Source organism: Sceloporus occidentalis, unplaced genomic scaffold (genome assembly GCF_023333645.1).
Source record: "Sceloporus occidentalis isolate IW3139 unplaced genomic scaffold, rSceOcc1.0.p SCAF_3, whole genome shotgun sequence".
Taxonomy (NCBI): Eukaryota; Metazoa; Chordata; class Lepidosauria; order Squamata; family Phrynosomatidae; genus Sceloporus; species Sceloporus occidentalis.
Genome location: NW_028316983.1, coordinates 202257593 through 202279703, shown reverse-complemented (window position 1 = coordinate 202279703; position 22111 = coordinate 202257593). Strand labels below are relative to the sequence as shown.

Genomic DNA, 22111 nt, shown 5'->3' with positions numbered 1-22111 from the left:
TAATAAAAATATTACAAAACACCAGTAAGTTTTCTGGGTCATCATGTAAATGTAAAAAGTACTGCGATCCAGTGTAAGCACTGGAAAGTTTGAAATCTCATCGCTCAGACAACCAGTCTGTGCATAGCAATTTATTCTTCTGATTTAGTGTAGAATGCACATCTATTCTCAAGGACATATATGTCTTCCACTCACGTGACCAGGAATGATGAAGCTAGGAATTGAATCACACCCATTTTCCTCCTCTCACCAAATCCAGAAAATGTCTGAAGTGATTCATAGTATTTTAGTTTCTGAAACTGACGACCTTTGAACATTGACATCACTACAACCAATCTGGAGGATCTAAAGATATCAGTGCCCCACTGGTAAACTCAAGGCTGGACTTCTGCAATGCACTGTACATTGGGCTACCTCTGTACTAAGTTTGGAAACTTCAATTAGTGTAAGACATGGCAACTAGATTCGTTACTGGTGCATCTAGGAGTGATCATATTATACTTATATTAAAATCACTCAATTGACCCCACCTTTAGCCATATGACAGAATGCTGACTAAGAAGCTTATTGCATCCCCCCTCCCCCCCCCCCGTTATGGGCATGGGAAGGGGCTGCTCGGGGTTGTGCTCCTCAGTACTGAATGGGGAAGGCTTAGCGCTGAGCGGCAGAATGTGGCAATTTTGAGGGCACTCTGAGGTGCAGTAAAATGTTTTTCTTTTCAGACTCGCGCAGCCCTGAGTGGCCTCTTCTCATGCCCATAATGGGGGGAAAATGGATGTGATAAGCTTCTAAGGGGTGGTAGAGGAAATGAAGGTAGATGCCTCTGGAAATTCAGGCTATAGAGCCCTCTTCACTATCTTACCCTTGCAGCCCTTTAAATCAACTGTCTACAGATCACTGAGTTTACTTAATCTGTTCTGTCCATTCAGCAGCATATCTCCTTGCAATCTATGCCACTTAGTCCTAGGTCATAATGCTGCTTTCATACAAACCCTTGAAAGTACCTGTTGTCCATGGGATTGTATTCCCAGAAACATGACAGGCTTCTTATCCCATTTATGACACTGCATTGTTATGCATTGTTATAATTTGTTGATCTTGTTGTATCCTTCACTTGCTATTGTAGTTCTTGCAGAACATAAAAATGTAAGAATGTGTAAATTTACAGTGCTTTATAAATAAAGGTTAATAATACTAATACTACTACTACTAATCATAATAAGAAGAAGAATCATCATAGATCAGACCAAAGCCCTATTTCTTGCAGTATAAAGTTTTCACAGTGGCCAACGAGCTGCTTATGGGAGCTCACATGCATAAGACAGATGCAAGAATAGCCTCTCACGTATGTTTCTCAGCAACTGTGGATACTGAGTGGTATATTACCTCTGACACAGGATGTAGAACCATAATGAGTGTAGTCATTGATAATCTCTTGCTGTTGTGTAGAAATTAATCACAGATATATGTTTTTCTCATTCTAGATTTTCTATACTTGAAATTTTGGATATGATGGATTTTAGTTTTAGCAAATGGAAAACATGAAAAGTAAGATTATTGAATTGGAAACCTTGTCTTTAGATGGTCATGCATAACTTCCTCAGAAGTATAGTACTGCAGCTTTTCAAGCATATATATCTGTCTGTGTATCATTCAGGACAAACTTGTAGAAAAAGAGCCATAGTGGACACATTTGAGATGAACCCTGGTAAACGTTCTGGGAAATACATATAGTGCAGGTTTTTTTTGTTTTTTTTTTAAAATACAAATAAATGAGGACTCACAGGATTCAACAGGGACATGATTCTTCATTCTTAAACCAGCAAAAATTGTAGGTAGGCAGCACATGGAAAGTTTGCAATTATATCTATATCTGCATCTATTTGTTTCTATAGCTATATGTCATATATCAGCAGAAACCTGTTTTTGAACTTTCCCTCCATGTGTCATATAAGGTGGCTGGGGCAGAGTGGATTTTCTGCATTTAGGTGCCATTATTTGGTTTGGATAATGTTAAAGAACAATAACTAAAAATATGTAATTATGGCCACTACAGTAAATTAATTTGATGTATTCTTAGCTGAATTTTGCTTATGGGAATTGTTAAATCAAATGAGCCCCTTTCTTGTTTAGTGCTAATGTGTGCTGTTGATAACAAGGTGACTTGGAAAGCTTTTATTCATAGGATTGCTGTAAGTAAAAGACAGTTAACAACAACAAACATGACACTCACAATTAACCTTGACTTGCTCTGCATGGGGTCCATGAAGAAAATACAACAACAATAACAACAACAACAACAACAAAGCATGGTTAATCTGAATAATGGTAGCTCAGGTCAAATGGTAGCTCTGTAAAATTTGCAGCAAACTGACATATCATACACCTGCCTAAGCCATGAAGATCAGGGAAAGCACACGTCTCAGAAAATCCCATATAATATTTTAAAAAAAACCCCACAGATGTTCCTCTGACACCCTTGGAAAGCAAGGATGGTCAGTGATGATGTTCAAACACCACTCATCCACAGATGTGCTGTACCTATGTACTGTGACAATGGAGGGGGCAGTTATTGATCTTCAGGGTTGCTGGTTTCTAATTCCCCTTTCCCATTGAAATTAGCTTTAATTCAGTGGGAGGAAAATGTTTTGCGGCAGGTCCATGGCAGACTCACATAAAAACTACCCCTCTCCCCACACACCCAGGGGGATGCCAAAAGAAAGTCTCATTGGGGCACATTAACAGTCTCTCAGCACCACCTTCCAGAATTGGCTGTTCAAAAACAATGCATACATTTCCCATGTCAGACAGAGCTTCCCCAGAAAACTTCTATGGTTGGTGGTATCAAAGGTCACTGAGAGGTGCAGGAAAATTACCAGGTCCATACTTTCTGCAGTCTGTGTCCCTGCAGAAACCATCCCACAAGGCAACCAAGCTAGTGCATAGTTTATAACCAAGCCTAAAGCACAATGTGACAAGCCCAAATAATGCCATCTCAAAGTACCTAAAGTTAACTAATAACTACCTGCTTCGTTCTCATATTCAAATATGGGAAATTGGCCATGGGTGTAAAATTATTAAGGCCCTCTGGATCCAGCCCTGGATTCCTCAGAAGAGGCATGTTTATGTTATTAATAAATATGCATCCTATATTATATGCAGAAGTCTTTCAGGTGGTGAAAATACAGACCTCACAGATATTCCCAGGAGTGGTAAAGACAGAATGTTTGTCTTTAATTATGAAAAATTGTCATAAAAATGAGAAAGGAATGGCATACCACCTGCCAAACTTATTATATGAAGTGTGAAGCGACAGAACAAATGAACCAAATTTGTGAATTGTGACTACTTGCTTCCAGCATTTCACCTTCACCCTAAAAGAAACACTTTCCCTACTATTAGCTGGGAAAGTCCTCAGCAAACCGTCCATTCTAATGTCACCAGCTATAATTTGTGCTGTTTTCTTTTTCAGTGTTAGTAGGAGGACCATTGCCTCGGGGGCATGAATTTGATCTGCATGATGTTCGATTTCACTGGGGCAGAGAAAATCAACGTGGCTCAGAACATACTGTTAATTTTAAAGCTTTTCCCATGGAGGTAAGCACAGCCTTAGCATTTCTCCTCAAAACATTAAACCATGGCCTAAAAACCTGTTGGTTTCATTTTAACCCAGTGGCTTATTGATTTATAGTAATACTTAAAGGCTATCATTTGTACAGGAAATTCACATGTATGGTATTGTGCCTCTGGTACAAATTCTACTGCATGATTAATTGGTCTTAAAGTTAACCCACAATACTATTAACTCCAACATTAATAATATTTTAACAAGATCTCCTATATTAGCATTTCCAGTGTCACCTTGACTAATACCTGGAACAAAAAGGCACTAGCATTCTTTGCTTGCTTTGCTAAGCGAGCTGGTGTCTCTGCATAGGCCAGGATGCTCCACGGCGAGCTCAGTGTATTCTGGTCCAGGAGCTGCCTCGACAGTCCTCTGTTACCTAGGGCTCTCCATTCTGACATTGGGTGGCTGTTTGCATGTATGTCCTGCTCTGCTACCCAGTGTACTGTTTGCACCAGACTTAGGGATTGGCCCTACGTCATCCAGATTCTCGCCAAAAGGACTGGGGGAGGCTAGTTTATATAGCCCATGCAGACAGGGCCTAAGTGAAAATCAAGTCAAAATCATCAATGGATTTTTTTTCCAGTTGTTGAAAAAATATGGCACAGATGTATGGATAATTTCCAGTTTTTAGTGAAATACTGTACAGAGTTTGAAAACAGTCACAGGGTGACCGCGGTCCTAAATATTACCAGTTTGCAGCAATGGAATTCCATGTATCTATCTATGATACTGGCTGGTAATATTCAGGTATTTCCGCATGCTATGCAATTAATCTTTCATACTATAAAAGCTCTTTCAATGCATATTTGTTTGGCATTAAACATTTTCAGGCTATTTATCTTAATCCCTTTAGAAGCTTGGAAACAAATTTCCTTTCCATTTTAATTCTTTGTGGGATTTGTTATTAAGCACTGAGCTGCTGTGATAAAGACTTGTTTTCAGTACTGTGCCAAAAGAATTTTGGGCCCACTTCAGTCACACAAAATTTGCTTGGTTCTCTCACTAAAAAGAACTGTCAAAAAGTTGAAAATCTGCACAAAATCTTGAGGGTTTTAGAAAATTAGAACAGGCAATGTTTTAACATTCCTTGTTCACACAGTCCTCTGTGTGAAAGAAGCACTAGGGAGTTTTTCTGAAGAGAGACATAAATCAGCATATGAAATCTTACACAAGTATAGATTTAAGTGGAACTTTCAAAATGGAATGAAATAAGTTAAGCAAGCTTTTGTTTTTCTGTGTCTGCAACAAATCTGATAGCACAAGGGAGGCATTTTATTAGGGCAGCCCTCCATGACTTGATACCTGGCAGATATGTTGGACTATGGCTGCATATGCACTCCAGAAACAATCCAGTTTGACATCACTTTAACTGCCATGGCTCAATGCTATGGAATTCTGGGAATTTTAGTTTTGTGAAATATTTAGCCTTCTCTGTCAAGAGAGCTCTGGTGCCACAACAAACTACAAATCCCAAGATTTCATAAGATGGAGACATGGTAGTTCAACTGGTGCCAAACTGGATTATTTCTGCAATGCAGATGCAGCCTATGACTCCAATCACCCACATCTAACATGACCGCTGAGGTGGTGGTAGGCATGGTCCAAATAATCAGAAAGACACCAGATTCTGTATTAGAGATTAGATTCAGCAATGTTTTCTTTGCCCTTTTGGGTTCTAGTGGAACATGTTTCCATAGTGGTTTAAAAATACATTTATGTGTGGGCATTAAACATTTAGTTTGGTCACAGGCAGGGATGTAGCTATAAGGGAAGCAAAATGAGATCTTTGCCCCCAAATAAGAATTCTTCCCTCTCAGTCCCTAAATTTCTAGCATTACATAGAATGAGACACTGAAAATTGTTTAGTCTTATATTTGATGTGTTTGCATTCTTTTCTTTTTCTTTTCTTTACATGCCTAAACTGTATTTCTGAATTCCCCAAAGAAATGGTAATTTACTGCAATTGTAGGACAAAAGGAAAATTTCTGGCGGAGGGCAGAATTCTTATTGTGGGGCTTATTTGCTACAAATCTATGCATAGATATGGCAAAGTCTGCTTCTCTATAACCAGGTCCAATGCACAGACATTAGTCTCAGGTTAATGTGACCATCTCCATCATAAATACACAGAGTTCTAGCTATAGGCAATAATTGCATGCTTTATGTGAAATTCTGTGTTTTTAAAAAAATCTCTGGCAGAATAACTTCAAAACAGAGAAGTGTTTCCTCTCCCTACAGTGACACTTTCTTGAAACCCACCTCTCCTGACTTCTTTTCCATCTGGCCATGCTACCTAGATGGCACTGTTGTTATTTTAAGATCCAGGCATCTGGTGGGTCATTCTTATGGAGAAAGATGCGTTCATCATTGGTGGGCATGGTACAAGCACCTGAGAAGACATATTTGATGTCACGAAGCTAGCATGTTTGATTAAATTTTGGTGACAATTTCTTTAGTCTGGAAAAGCTGTTCTTCCATAAATATATTTATTCTGAAAATCTAGATGGTATGAAATGTGCTAAAATTGGGATGGAAAATAAATTAAAGGGTTTTTTTAAAGTTCTGTCCCCCCCCCCCAAATATTTTTTCTTCTTGAAATGACAAAGGCAAAAATGTCAGAAAACCATGAAAATATTTTTAAAATGCATGTCTAAAACCATGTATGTTTCAATAATGCGTAGAAACAGAATTTCATTAAGGGGAAAAAATGTGTACAGGGGATTCTCTCTATCCATTGGGGACCACCTGTGGGTACCAAAATCTGTGAATGCTCAAGTCCCATTATATGCTATGGTGTAGTAAAATGGTGTCCCTTATATAAAAAGGTAAAATCAAGGTTTGCTTTTTGTATTTGTTTTGTGTGAATTTTTTCAAGGTATGGTTAATCGAATCCATGAATGCAGAATTTATCGATACAGAAGGCCGACTATACAACAATGTGTACATTAGAAAATGTACAAATACAAATACATTAAATTCAGGATGAAGAAAACAGCATTTCAAACTGTTGGTGGGATTTTGAGAAATGTGATGAAATTGATACTGAGAGATTTCATATCCTTCACTGAAATCTTGACCCTGAATGCCTTACCTTGCACCTTAGGATATAACGTTTTTAAAAATTTGGTTATCTTTACTGTTCTAGAAAGTTTATTAATTATATGTAGAATGCTGGATTCTTTTTGAGCTAAGACAAGTAAAAATGAATTTACATGATTTTATATTTTTTTTCTATAATCATAGAAAACTGGTATATAACATGCAACTACAAAGACATGTACCTAAATAAGTTAGAAAAGAGAGCTGCTTCACACAGCATGCATATCATACATATTCCTTGTGTGCCCACACTATATTGAGTCATATGTTAAAAAGAAATATGCCTTTTAAAAGCTGTGTATATGTGAAGGCATAATGGTTTTTTCATCCATGTACAAGATGATATGCTTTGCATCCCTACACAATGAAAAGGCATGTGTTTCACAACTCACCTTTAGGGGTACACTGAATATACACAATGTGGTGTTTCCCTTGCCTTTTGTGAGGCAGTCCTGAGATCTTTATATCTCCTCAGATAATCACCCAAATGAACAACATATTAATATACAAAATTGTTGTTGTGTGCCTTCAAATTGTTTTTGATTTATGGCAACCCTAAGGTGAACCTATCATGGGATTTTCTTGGCAAGATTTTTTCAGGAGAAGTTTGTCTTTGGCTTCCTCTGGCAGAATATTGCAAACATATTGGTAGAGAAATCCTTGAAATGCATGGCTTTTAACAAGAATATTGTTGTTGTTTTCAAAACTTTAAGGAAGATTAGGTTGTCAAGTTCTGTGTTACATTTCATTTTTATGGGAAGAAACTACATCCTGTATCTTTAAGTGAGGCAATGTAGTTATTCTTCCTGAACATCTGGAAAATTTATCCTTAAGATTAGGACATTTTGCTTCATGGCTGAACGGATTAGTTAAATAGAGGACCCCTGGAACTGACACTCTTGAAATAAATTACTGTGTTGACTTGATAATATCTCTGTCTGAGATAATATCTGGGCTTCTTGTTTTGTTTTTAATTAATATTCAGCAAAGAGCAAAGAGGAGGAAATCTGTCAGTTCCACTATGCAGAAGCATAGGAACCTTGGAAGCTGCCTGATACTAAGTTAGACCATTGACTGGTCTAGCCCAAAGTTATCTGCTTTCACAGGTAGCAGTGACCTTACAGGTTTGGTGGAATCTTTTAATAGCCCTCCATGGAGATGCTGGTATGTGTGTGCCAAAGTATCTGCTTTGCCACTGAGCTTTCTTTCACACTAAGAGAAATGTGGTTTTCATATTTTTCTATAGGTGACAAATTGGTGGCAAACCACATGTATGGCATGTAGAAGGTTCCAAGTTCTCTGACTTCACTCTCAGCCATGTATGTATGTTGGGGTCTGTATAGGGACCATGGCCTAAGGTGAGGAGAGAGTCTGTAATCTCAAACTGAATCAGCCTCACTCACACCTACAGGTTGGTCTAGGAAAAAAACTTCTATTTAATGGAATCCTGCTTTCTGGGAAAATACCAAGATAACATCCTTAGTTTAAACCAAAGCTGGTACAGGAACAGGCGGTGAAGCTTACCCTTCCAGACCACAATCCCCTGTTCCCTCCAGCAGCTGCTAGTTTGCACACACAAACACACATTCATCCAAGGATTAATTATGTGCTTTTCATCTCCTCCCGTTTGGCTCTTACATTGGTCACTGCTGTTGCATGAGAACTAGACCACAGAAATTTCACAGCATGCTATTGTCAAGCACATTCAGTATTTTCCTCTGTAGCTAATTCATAGGCTGGAAGGTTTGTTTTACAAAATTGGAGTCTTATCCTTAACCTTCCGGCAGCAAATAACAAGAAAAAAAGCAGAGAAAGCACTTGATACTATCGTTAAGTACAAAAGAGAGGCATCAAAGCTTAGTGATTACATTATTATCCAATGATAAGGTCTGTTGAGTATCAGGTTTGCTTTGTCTTCTTTTATTTAATGCAAGTGGTGAATTCACAGGGCTTGAAATGGACTTTGGTTTCAGGTAATTCAGCAACAGTGATATTGAATGATACAGCTGTTAATTAATAAAAAACAATGCAGGCTATTTGAAAATAAAGCACTTAACATCTTTGCATTGAGCTGTTTTAAGGAACTGCTTTGAGTCCTGTTAACAAACTTGCCTTTTCCTTGGTAATGTTGGGGCTATACAGACTGTCCCTAAGGGGTGGCCTGCAGCCGCCTCTCTCTGTGCTGGATCAGGGCCGTGGCAACCTCACACTGCAGCCCCAATCTCATTTTCTGTGGTGCACAAAGAAACCACAAAAACCTTACTGTATAAATATCCAGGATATATTGGACAATTTTATATTTTCTTGTGGCTTTCAGACATTAATCCTGATTCAACATATAATGTTGCTAGGTTCAGTGCAGCAGTGCTTAAAATTCATTGGCTGATGGCTGGTGTCACAGACCAGACCTAATGAATATTGCTTTGAAATCTGATGGATAGAGTGCTTCATATAATTTTTAAAATGTTTAAAAATGTTTTTCTATATCCGTGTTATATGTTAAATATATGTATATTTTATTTTGATGTTTTTAATGGAATGTACCCCACTTTCTTATGTTGGTCTATGGGTGTAATAAAGATTCATTCATATATACATATAAGTTAAGAGATACTTGCAGCAGTTGGATTTTGCCTGAATTTATTGGAAAGGGCAAGAGTCTGCCCCTCTTCTTCTGCCCTTCCACTGAGTTAATTGAATGCCAGCTACCTTTACATTTTGAACTCAGTTTTCAGCAACTGAAGTAAGCTGAGAACAAAGAGAGAAAGTGGGAAGAAGAGCTAGAACTAGGACATTTTAAAAGCAGAAGAATAAGTAGATGACAGAAGATTAATCAGGACTGTCCATGCTGAATCAGGATAGTTGTATGGTGTGGCATCTGTGGTAAAAGTGGTACTAGGCATATACAGAAAGAACTACACTGTAGATGCACACCTGGTGAAGATATAACACAAGGGTGGGAATCATGCCTCCCTCCAAATGTTGTTGGACTGCAAGTCCCAGAAGACTGCTAGTCTATAGTCTTAATAGTTAATACTATGATATCATCTATTCAGCTATATCAGCTATTCAACTATGGTCTTTTCTAGATATGTCTAAAAAGCATGAGTCCTTGCAGTATATCTTCTTAGCTTTTGCCATGTTTTTCTGAGCAGAACAGACAGCTGTGCCTTGTAGTTTCTTTTAAATGACTTACAGCAAGATATTAGTATGGGCTACTGTGATTGTCCTGGTCAAATGATAACATTAGCACTTGGATAGGAAGTGATATGCTTTCTCAAAAGGCGAAATTTTTTGGCATCATTAGTTTATGCTAGGGGGCAAGAGAAAGAGAGAGGTGCCAGTAGAATCCAGTGTAAGACTAGCTAGCTTGTTGAAATGGTATAGACAACAGTGATCTATGATCGCCTCCCTGCCTTTCCTTTTCCTCCCCTCATCTTTTAATGGGATTTTGGATTTCTAAGAAAACATGAATAAAAGGGTTTGTGTGTAGGGATGAAAAAAGAGTTTGTGGATGAATGAGTCATCTAACCTTCCTTCCTCCTTTCCTCTTTTCCTGCCTCCAAATCAAGGCCTCATGTCTTAGAAAGCAGCTGGCATAAAAATACTGTCTCTATGACTTACCTATTCAGAGAGAAAGCATTCAATAGTTGGCTCTCATTTTTGAAGGCTGATGTTTTATGACTTTTGTATCACATGGCAGTTCTCAATATCATTACTTTTATATTTGTTGTAATTCAGTGGTGGTCTAAACTTAATAGGAGGTGGAATGTGGCTTTCATAAAAAGGCAAATCATTTTTAATATAGTTCTGCAAAGAAGGTAACATGAATCATTTAATGCTCTACTGATAATTAACAGAGTGATGCAAGAGTAGTGGGTACAGAGTGTGGCTTTTCATATATCACTCACTATATCCCACTCCTAGAATCAAAAGTTTGGCCCCATATCTTATATTTTTAAAGAATAAAGATAGTTCTGCTGTGTGTGTGTATGCCTTCAAGTCGTCTGTTGACTTACAGTGCCTCCATGAATTTCATCAGGTTTTCCTGGCAAGGAATACTCAAGAGGTGGTTTTGCTAGTTCCGGCAGCTTACAGCACCTGGAATTCATTGGCAGGCTCTGCTAAATACGATGCTGAAAATGAACTTTTAGTATTCCACAGTAGTCCACCAGAGTGTCTTCTACAGCTTATCCTAAGCTAAAGGAAAGTGTCTTATCCCAGAAAGTGACACCTGTGAAGAGGAACCTAGGTCTTATCATGCAATGCTATACAGCTGGGAAAAAGTGGGCAGAGTCTATAATATCAAAGACAAATTGGAACTTGTTTTTATTAATCTAGAAATCTTTATAATATTAATCAATGAGCACAATAAAGATGTCTAACTAGATTTGTGCATTTGAGTTTTCAAAAGTCCACCTAGTTTTTAATGAAAAACTAAGAAGACTGGCAGAACCAAACAGATAACATAGGTATCCAAGGTGAACACTATTTTGTATCTAGAAGACCTCAGATTCAATCAATGGCCTTCACCAGTTCAAGGATGCATATAGCGTAAAAACCGTTTTGGCCTAAGTGGCTGGAGAGCTGCCATCAACTAGTCTGGTTGTTCCAAAATATTTTGGTGCCTAAGGCAGAGCAAAAAAGAGCAATTTCCTCCACATCAGGTGCCAGAGTTTGGGGGGGGGGGGGGAAGGAAGAATGGAAAGGGAGGGGAGAAAAAGAAAGAAATGTAACAACATCTTTACGACTTAATTGGTTTTTTAATTTTAGCATGAGCTTTCATGGATATAAAACCACTTCTTCAGATGCAGTACCAAACAATATTAAGGCCTCAGGTATAAAATATATTTATACTGTTGTGAGTGTGGGATACTATGTAATAAGATCCAGAAAGATGCAAATCATGTCCCTTGCCCATGCCCAGGTCATTGCAGATGTCAGTATTGATATGTGAAAGCAATAAATCTGCTTACCAAAAAGTTTCCCTGATTCAAAACACCCTCTGGAGATTTCCACATGTGGCTTTTAAACCATGATTTCCCTGGGAGGGAAGTGGCTTTGACGATGCTGATCGCATGACACAACTTCCCTCCCATAGCTATCCTGTCCCCCAGCCATCTTTTTTCATTCACAGAGGAAAGTCATGAATGAACTGACAATCCTGCAGTGCCCCAGGTGAAAAGTCATTCCTGGGGCAGTTGAGTAATTGCCAGTCATGTGGTGTCAATTTAACTTAAATCATGGCTGCAGAGCTCTGGAACTGTGCAAAAAAAGTTGGGAGGAAAACCCTAAAGGCATGCTGGGTAGGGCATACTGTTGTTGTTGTTTATTTATATAGTGCTGTAAGTTTACACAATGCTTTACATAGTGAAACAACCAAAATACAGATAAAAGTATGCCTACAATGTACAATCTAAAAACAAGAAGCTGGAAATTATAAAATTAACAACATATCATTAAAATAACTCTAAAACAATTAGCTTATAAAACAATACTGATTAATACACGTTATCTACTATCAAAATCAGGTTGTAGGTTGGAAAGCTTCCCTAAACAATATTGTCTTTAATTCAGACATAAAGTTGGGATAAGGGAGGGAGGTGGGGTTCAGGGAGAAGGCAGGAAGAGAGTGCAATGGGGGCAGCAGTCCTGGTTGCATGAACAAAAAGAGGTGCAGTGGTGGCCACTCTACAAACCATATGCTACCATTTTATTTAACTTCCATTACTGCAGTGAGAAAGGGTCTAGTGCAATGGTTCCCAACCTGGGGGTCGTGACCCTTTCTTGTGGGTCGCCAGGTTGGGAATCCCCCCGCCTCCCCCTCCCCTTCTCCCTGTGGCTGCTGGCGCAGGAGCAGGCATCGGCGGGGAAAAGGGGAAGGGGGTGGGGCTCCCTCCTTTCCCTTTCTCCCTGCGCGTGCCCGCGCTGGCGCGGGCACACACAAAAAGAAAGTGGCGGGGGGTCGCCTCCTCCTCTCCCTTCCTTCCCGTGGGTGCTGCCACCCACGAGGAGGAAGAGGCGGGGGGGGTCACCTCCTCTTCTCCCTTTCTTCCTGCGGGTGCAGCCACCCTCGAGGAGGAAGGGGTGGGGGGTAACCTCCTCCTCTCCCTTCCTTCCCATGGGTGCAGCCACCTGCGAGGAGGAAGGGGCGGGGGGTCGCCTCCTCCTCCTCTCCCTTCCTTCCTGTGGGTGCAGCCACCCGTGAGGAGGAAGGGGCGGGGGGGTTGCCTCCTCCTCTCCCTTCCTTCCTGCGGGTGCAGCCACCCTCGAAGAGGAAGGGGTGGGGGGGGTCGCCTCCTTCCTTCCCGTGGGTGCAAGCACCCATGAGGGGGAGAGACGGGGGCGCCTCCTCCTCTTCTCCCCGGGGCTGCCAGGCAACCGCGGGGAGAAGGGGACGGGACTGCAAGCCCCAGCGGGCTTTGCAACCAGAAGTCCCGCCCCTTTTCCCTCTGCACCCTCCCTGATTTGTTGGGAGGCCGGGAAGGGGCGGGACTTCTGGCCGCAAAGCCCACTGGGGCTTGTACGCGGCTGAAAGTCCCACCCCTTCCCAGCCTCCCAACCAATCAGGGAGGCCGCAGGCAGGACTTTAGTCCCCAATGGGGGGTTGCAGCCCAACAAAGGTTGGGAACCGCTGGTCTAGTGTGATAATCTTCTCTGAGAATATTCCTTATGTTACAGTGATTCTTCTGTTAATATATGTTATGTACCATGAAACCTTTGTCCTTGTCCATAGCTCTGCTAACGGATTGGAATTTGTGAATATAATTCAATTCAGCTGTTTCCCCTTTTAGTCTTCCTTTGTAATTTCCTTATTCAAGAACTGTGATCTGTTGATCCCTTACTGTGTGTCCAGAAATGTTCAAATGTTCTGCAACTAGTTTCTTGAGTATTGCCATTTCTAATGTCAGATTTGTGTCCATTAAATATCTTGTGTATAGATTGCCCTGTTTGTCCAATGTAGAGTGTAGAAGGGCATTGCTGACATAGGATGGCATACATCTCATTTGAGGATGATCAAGTAAATGCATCTCTGATAATGTGGGTTATATTATTGCTCCTTGTAATATTGCTTCCAGGGTAGACGTGGGGACAGAGTTGGCATCTGAGTTTGTCACAGGATTTTGTTTCTGTATTACCATCTAAGTTATGTATCCTGTTGTGAGCAAGTAGCTATTAAGATTTGGAAGCTGTCTGTAGGCCAACAAAGGCCTACCTCCCAGAGCTTGTGAGAGGGTGATATTATTCTTCAGAACTAGTTGTAGCTCACTGATGATGTATTTTAGAGGTCTCTGCTGGGGACTGTAGGTAGCTATCTTGTGTTTTTGGTCTGTCTTATAGTACAGTAGATGGTTCCTGGGTATTAATCTTGCTTTGTTGACTTATTTCTTCACCTTCTTCAGTGGGTATTGTAGTTTGAGACATGCCTGTTGTAAACCTAAGAGTTTTGAGTTTTTGGCTTGTGTCTGAGCAGATGTGGTTCTGTCAAAGAGCTTGGCTGTAAACAATAGATTTGGTAGTGTGTTCTGGTTGGAAACCAGAAGCATCTAAGTATAGGTATATGGGTTTTTGATACAGTTTTATGCTTAGAAGTCCATTGTGCAGTTGCACAGTCATGTCAAGAAAGTGAAATTGTTGTGTGGATTGTTCAAGGTTCATATTAATAGTAGAGTGAAAGTTGTTGAAATCCTGGCGGAACCTCTCAAGCGACTGCTTTCCATGTGGCCAGATTACAACTGTCCAACACCACATATTATAGAGTCCTCTCAAAATATCCCACTTATGAATTTGTGAAGGAACTACACAAATTATTCAGAGAATTCACATCACAACTGATGTACAGAACCAAATTCAAATGGATATTTGAGCATATGGTATTCTTCTAGAATATGTTTCCAGAATTGTAAACCAGCATGGCCACTGGCCATACTGACTGGGGAATTCTGATAGCTCTAGTCAAAAATATAGCTCTACAAAGGGCATGAACCAGCATAGTGTAGTGGTTTGAGTGGTGGACTAGGATGTTAAGAGGCTAGGCTTCTTAACAGTTGTAAACCGCTTAGACACTGCTTAGGCGGTATGAAGCGGTATATAAATAAAGCTTGTTTGTTTGTTTAGGCTTCAAATCCCCATTCAGACCATAAAACCCACTGAGGGACATTGGACAAATCACATTCTTTCTGCCTAAGAGGAAGGCAATGGCAAATCTCTTCTGAACACATCCTGACAGGAAAATGCTGTGATAAGTTTCCCTTACAATTGCTGTTAAGATAAGTTTGTGCTAGGTTTGGCTTAGGGTTGTCATTAACAACTTGAAGGCACACAACAACAACAAGATGCATATTATCCCAAGTCAGAAAACTTATTTTAGCATGCAGCATTAAAAAATTCCAAAAGCATCTCTCTGTATCCCTGACAGTAAATACACAATAGTGACCAGTTAAGTAACTAACAACTATGCACCTCATTCTGCCTACCAGGCCAACTACACTAGATAATACTGAATGAAATGATGGACAAATATTCCAGTTTAGTGTCAGCCAGCTTGGCCACTTTTGTTTAAAATTGCTGTTCTAAAGGAATATTCTCTTTTTTGAGGTTGGTATGATGTTATTTATTGTTTGTTATTCAACATATTCCCCAGGTGGCTTACAAAAAATAAAAAAATAAAACAACAGGAAATTGATTCATTCATCTTGAACTATGTTAGCTTATAATGTATTGGTTCCATGGGGGGGGGGGGGGGGGTTGGTTGAGCACCTTGGGAAAGAGATGGCTCCCTAGGTTGTCCACTGCTCCACTCCACACACTAAAAGAGCAGGGAAGGAGGAGCTATAATTTTCAAATTATTGCTTTTCTTTTTTAATAAAAAATACTATTTTACTGAACAGTACTGTATTTGAGTATTGACTGTTACTAAGGTAGTCAGAATTATCATAGGCCCTGAGGCTTAGGGATGATGTATCACAAGTTAGACTTTATATACATGGTCACCTTTCTTGACTCCATACTAACCCTGACAGTTATTATTATGGTTACTGTCCAATAGCTATCTGGCTAAAGATGGTAGAATTTCTGTGTTCTGCAGGGTGCTTAACTGACTTTTCAGTTTTGCAAGATGTAATCATATTTAGTATATCTTAGATTTTCATATAATTCAGCATCAATTCTCTTCCAAAATAAATATTTTGAACAAATGACAAATTTGAATTTGGCACTACCCTGCCAACAAACACATTTTCCAGAAACTGGCCTCTTTCTCTTGCTTTGTGCTTTCTAGTTTTTAGTCACTTAATGATTCACAACGTACAATCAGTTCTATCTCACTGAATGACTGCTATGTTTACTGCAATAAGATTTCATTCATTGAGGCTTGTCTGTTGTATTCACTTATCTCTCATTTCAAGTTGTAAGTTCATTCATGCATGGTATTTCTGAATGTGTGCTAGTAGTCATAACTGGGCACTTGGTTTGCTTAGGTCATTATATGCTATCACTGCATTAAGTCTAATTTGTGAGGATTTTCTTTTTAAAAAGAACAACTGAGGAGCAGGACTGCATCTGCCAGTTGTGCTTCCAGGCCATGTGCAAGAACATGTATAACTGCAGCACACAGGAGATACATGCCTGTGTGTGGGGAATATTAATGATTTGTCTGTTCTTTCTAGAGATGTAAAATGTCCAAAATTTTTAATATTCTTTTAAAATTTTATATATCTATTTTGTTTCAAATAGAATAAAAGCTTCTGAACTGCAAGGAACTTCTTTGAATTTTTATTACAAGCAGGCAAAAAACAATACACACATAAGAAATTATCAACATACTAATAATCAACATTAGTAAAAGAGAGAAAATGTTTTGTCTTTAATCTTCCATAGTGTCAAGCAGCTCATAAAAGGAACTGAGAAAAGAATATGAAGAGAAAGAATTGCAGTGATCAAAAACTATACATTATCTTATATAAAAATGCTTCTTGTTATACAGTAGTGTTCTTTGGGAGGAAGAAGTATATGCACACTTTCTTCTTAAACACATATATATATATATATATATATATATATATATATATATTCTAAAATCCTTTTCTACTATTTTCTCCCAATTTTCAATTGTATTTGGAAAAATATTTAATAATAATAATAATAATAATAATAATAATAATAAAATTTATTTGTATCCCGCCCCTCTGAGAATAATCGGGGCGGCTAACAAAGTTAAAAATACAAAACATATAAAATCCCTGGTATCCTCCCCTCCTCAAAAAAGTATTAAATCCAATGCAATATTTAAAAAACAGAAACAACAACAACAAAAAACAAACAAACATACAAGTTAAAAACTGACCAGAAGGTCAACAACATCATACCAACAAACAATCAGTGGGAGCAGCAGTATCTTTCCCAGACGTTTTTCTAAGGCTGGGTTCTCTATTCTGGGAAGGCCTGCCAGAAGAGATCCGTCTTAACAGCCTTTTTAAAGCTGTCTAAGGATGTAAGTAGACGGATCTCATCTGGCAGGCCGTTCCACAGTCTGGGGGTGACGATGGAAAATGCCCTCTGGAAAAATATTTGGAAACAACTGGAAAAAAATGTTGTTTTCTGGATTTTCCCTATCCTTCCCCTCCCCCTCCCCAGCCGTTACATCTGTAGTCCTGTCTAGAATTATCTTTACTATCTTGGTCCTGATGGCAAGGGTCCTTTAAAGTGGAGTTAAGTCACACTTTCTCAGCCTCAGAAGATGGCAATGGTAAATCCCTTCTGAAGAAACTTGCCAAGAAAACTCCATGATAGGTTCACTTTAGGGTCGCCATACGTCAGTAAAGAATTGAAGGCACACAAACAACAACAAAAAGAGGACTGACCTCATGCATCCAAAACATGTGCTCTGTTATGTAATAATAGTGCTGCTAATGGAGGGGGGAAGCATTGAAGAATATGCATGAATGATGTTTTGAGAAGTTATCCCATCACTGCTGTGTCATTGCCAGTGGCACTGCCCCCTCCATTGTCCACATCTTTGCCATGGATCTAAAGTGCTTTGCTAACTGTCCTTGAGCTGATTTTGACCCATGATGACCCTGTGGATCAGACATCTCCAAGACTTTCTGCCCTCCATTGCTCTGCTTAGTGGAGGGGCTTTAGGCACCTAGAATTCCTACAAATGAGGCCAAATCCTGGCCCAAGCAATCTCCACTTTCATGGAGAACTTCTTCCCATGAATGGTGGGTTCTGAATGTAGAGTGCACAGGGGCATAGTAATGGTTGCACTGGAAGCAGCAAACAGAGCTTGGAGAAACTACTTTTTGGGACTCCAACTCCCAAATCCTCCAGCTAGTATCATTTTGAGAATTCTCTCCCACAAAAATGTTTTTTCCAGACCCTGCCACGGGGTGTGGAAGTGATATAAGTAGGTTGCTATCCACTCATTTGTTCATTATGTATTTGACTTTGTCTGGATTTCACTTTTAAAGCAGGCATCTTCAGACCTGGTAAACTCTTGTGCCCTGCCATTCTGCCTTTGCTTTGCTGTTGCTTTGCAAAATGCCTTTGTGCTTTGTGACATGATGAAGCCGGAAGCTGTTTCCATAAGCAGCCCACATACTGATTCAATGAATTTTAATTTCTTTTGTTCCCTCTTTTTAGGCTGTGTATGGCTAACATATATTATTTTAAATCACCCTCTTTGAAATTGAAAGCCTTGGTATCAGCCCTTAGAATGACTCCCTGTGAAGATGTGCAGCTTAATGAACATATTCACTGTTCTTAGTGACTCAGCTGTACTCTCTCCATTAACCCGGGATAAGTTCTCAACTTGGTATTTATGTAGATACCTGTGGTTATAATATATTATTTTTATTTGCAATTAAGAGTTTTTGTTCAACATTTAGTTTGCTAAGATGCTAATAATAGCTGATGATCAGTCAGGACAGCTGGCATAAGGATAGGGAAAAGATGTAAAAGAAATAGGACAATCAATTGGGATGAAGAATTGAGTAGGGTTTTCAGGAGCTGTCCATTATTAAATAGTTCAGGGTTAATGCTAGGTCTAATTGTATATTAATAAACTTCTACTTGTTTATTCTTTTTTGCAACTATTTCTGGCTGTTCCTGTTAGGTTTTGATAGAGAGTCTGGGTCACACTTACCACAGTGGACAAGACATCCACTGGTCAATCTAAGGATTGTCTTGAAGCCAAACCAGGGAGGAATCTGGAGAGGAAAATGCACTAGGTGAATAACAGGAGCCCAAGGTTTTAGAGCTGCAGAGCCAGCCTAGGTAGGGGATCTATCACAAAGAGTGACAGAGAGTGAATATTCCATGCCTTCCAGCATTTACAACCATTCTTTGCTGTCAGCATCAAAATCTTTGCATGGCTGAGAGAAACCTTTGCTGGCTTCACAAACTAAAAAGGCAGCCCCAGAATCTGGAGTCTACAGCCTTGGACTTCTTGAAAATAATCCACTCATCAAGGAGAGGCTTATCTCCTAATTGAAGCTGTTGTATGAGGTGGAGGTTAGGTTGGATTGACTTGGAAATGAACCAAGTCATTTCTTGGTTGGTTGGTTGGTTGGTTGGTTGGTTGGTTGGTTGGTTGGTTCAATCAAGTGGCTCATCTTGTCTAGTTATACTCGCTATTTAGAGGGCTACCTATCAAACTAATAAACTAAAAGTAATAATTCATATATGCTAACAGTCATCTCAATTCTCCAAGAGCCGACCATTGATACAAGTTGGAGCTGTACACTCCATACACAAGAGAAAGTGATAAGGCATGCTTTCTTTATCCTTAAGCAAGCATTGACAGGCTCTCCTTGGTGGAAATTTTTGCACACAAAACAGTTCACAGAAATCAAGAAGGAGGATGGTGTATTGACTAGAGTTTTGGACCAATATTGGGGAGATCTAGATTCAGGTCACTACTTGGCCATAAAATAAACAGAGTGTTCTTAGGTCAGTTAGTCTTTCTCAGCATGATCTACCACAGAGGGTTGCTATTAAATGAAGTTGGGAAGACAGCTTTGTATGTTTCCTTGAAGCCATTGGAAAAAAGGAGGGAGATGAATGTGCTAAGTAAACGATACATAATTTAGAGTATGCTCCATGGTTATAGAATGCTGACTGAGTCGGGGGTGGGGGAATTAAATTGAAAACTTGGGGTGGGAGGTGGGATGGAATAGATTAAATGGAATCCTATATAGGGAGCTTTCTGCATTGTAATGTTTTGTTGCATGTCAAACATTTATCTTCCTTCTTATTATTGCTATTATTCAGAAATGCCATAAGAGGAAATGAGCTGTTACTTTTTCATGGGTGCTTTACTACATACAGGCTTGCCACAGATGAAATCATTTTCAGAAATGACAGAAGGAAATGAGAAAGGTGGAGTTCTTGTTGACCTCCCTGCCCATGAGAGGGTGTGGTTGTCAAGGCATCAGTTAGAGGAACAAGAGGGTTACATTTTGATCTGAGGTTTGTATTCCTGGATATCTGGGTTCAGGCACCTAATATAGCATAGTACATCCTGGCTGGATTTCTTGATGTGTATGCTTGTGACAGAGTTAGAAAGGCCAGGCTTTGAGCTTAATGTAATATTTTTGTTCTGTGAACTCATAACCTTAGCAAGCACTGCAGAATAACAGTAACTTTCCCAGACAATTTTTTTTCTCTCACAAGGGTTATTTCATTTAGATACAAAAGAAGTTGCTCTAGTAGTCTGGAAACAAAAGACAATGCTTCTAACTCTACCATATTCCTTCTAGTCTTGGGCCTATCAGCAACATAGGACTACATCTCCCTTTGTCCTCTTCTTACTGAGCAGTGCTTCCCGTCACAGTTAGTGTTTTACCACACAATAAAGGTTCATGTAGCACATACCTGTTGCACACAATGAAGATGTTTAACCTTAAGATGTGAGGTTCAGGATACTGTGTTTTTGGAACACAGTGTGCTTAAGGAAACATAGGATACTTCCACAAGACAATGCTTCCTTTGCTAGCTAATTGTAAATTGCCAAAGGCACCTATTTGACATATTCCCCACACAGTTAGCAAGACACCCCGTTCTCATGTCCATGGCATTCTATGAACTTCCACTTGAACTTGATTGACTAGCTGGAAAAGTGTTATTAATGTTAGGAAAAAGCATTACATTCCTGCATAAATGTCAAATTGAGAGCATCTCTGACATGCCATCATGCAACCAGTCAGAATGAAATTTTTGATGTTCAACATTTCACGTCTTTATTCCTTGTAAGTATAACCAGTCATTTGACTTGTAAATCTCTCCCCCCCCTCTCTCATTCTCACTTCTTTTCTGTTGCTGATCCAAGACTTTTTGCTATCTGAGGCAGCAGCAAATGGTGCATTCACATCTAATTCAAGGCATCCTAGGCTCGTGTGTAGTTTCTTTGGCACATGAGGCAGAGGATCTCACAGACATCTTCCCTAACATTAAAAGCAAAACAAAAAGAAAAAATTGAAATGAATACAATACTGCTTTCTGCTCTTTCTTGATACCCCATATGTACTTCACGAGGCAGCTGCAAAGTGGCAATTCAGCTTTTAAGTAGATTGTGGGGAGAGTGTTCATCATTTAAATTCTAAAGATATCTGTTTTCTAGAGCAGAAGTGGACCTCTAGTTATCTCAGCCCTTTTCGTGTTGGGACTTTTGCACAACTACTGGAAAGTTCTGGGTCAGAAACCTAGTTCCAGGAGCTGTTGAATTTGCTCATTCCTGCTTTAGATTATCAAAACCTGACTAAGAAGCTAGGAGCTATACAGGTTTTATAAGACCAATATCCTCTTTACACAAGGAGTTAAATATATGCTCGTATTTTGTCAGAATAGGGCCTGAAAGTTAATGGCCATACAAGCCAAGATTTGAAAGCCAACTTTAAACAATAGCTTGATATCTTGGCTTATTTTAGATAGCCATTAACTACTGTTTTGAAGCATGGGTGTCAGATTTGAGCATCCACAGATGACAAGCCAGTGTTGTCTCCAATGGTGGTGTGTGCACATGGCCATGCCACCATTTTGGACAACCCCATTGTCCTCAGTGGTGGCGTGTGCATGTGGACAACAGGACTTCACCTGAAATACATGCCATTGGGGGGGACAATGGAACTTGCACATCCATGGATTTGGTATCCATGGGGGGGGGGGCATCTGGAATGGATCCCCATAGATAACAAGGTCTCACTGTATTAAAAAGTAGACTGCAAGGAATAGGATATCAACCATCAATGTTAGATAACTTAGGAGGAATAATCCCTTTCTTCTCTGCTTAATAGTTTAGGTTAATATTTGATAGTCAACATTTCATATCATTATTTCTTGTTTGGTGACTTTAGAAAGAATCAGAACATTTATTTAGATCCAGAT

The 22111-nt window shown here is 39.5% G+C and overlaps 1 protein-coding gene across 3 annotated transcripts in view; it reads left to right on the top strand.

The window, feature by feature from the left end:
- The window catches only part of CA8 (carbonic anhydrase 8 (inactive)), a 57060-nt gene that overhangs the window by 5694 nt on the left and 29255 nt on the right, over positions 1-22111 (top strand). For all 3 annotated transcript variants that reach the window (XM_089518884.1, XM_089518883.1, XM_089518881.1), the window contains one exon: positions 3473-3597. In XM_089518884.1, the coding sequence (XP_089375010.1) occupies positions 3473-3597 (125 nt within the window). The remainder of the gene's footprint in view (positions 1-3472; positions 3598-22111) is intronic.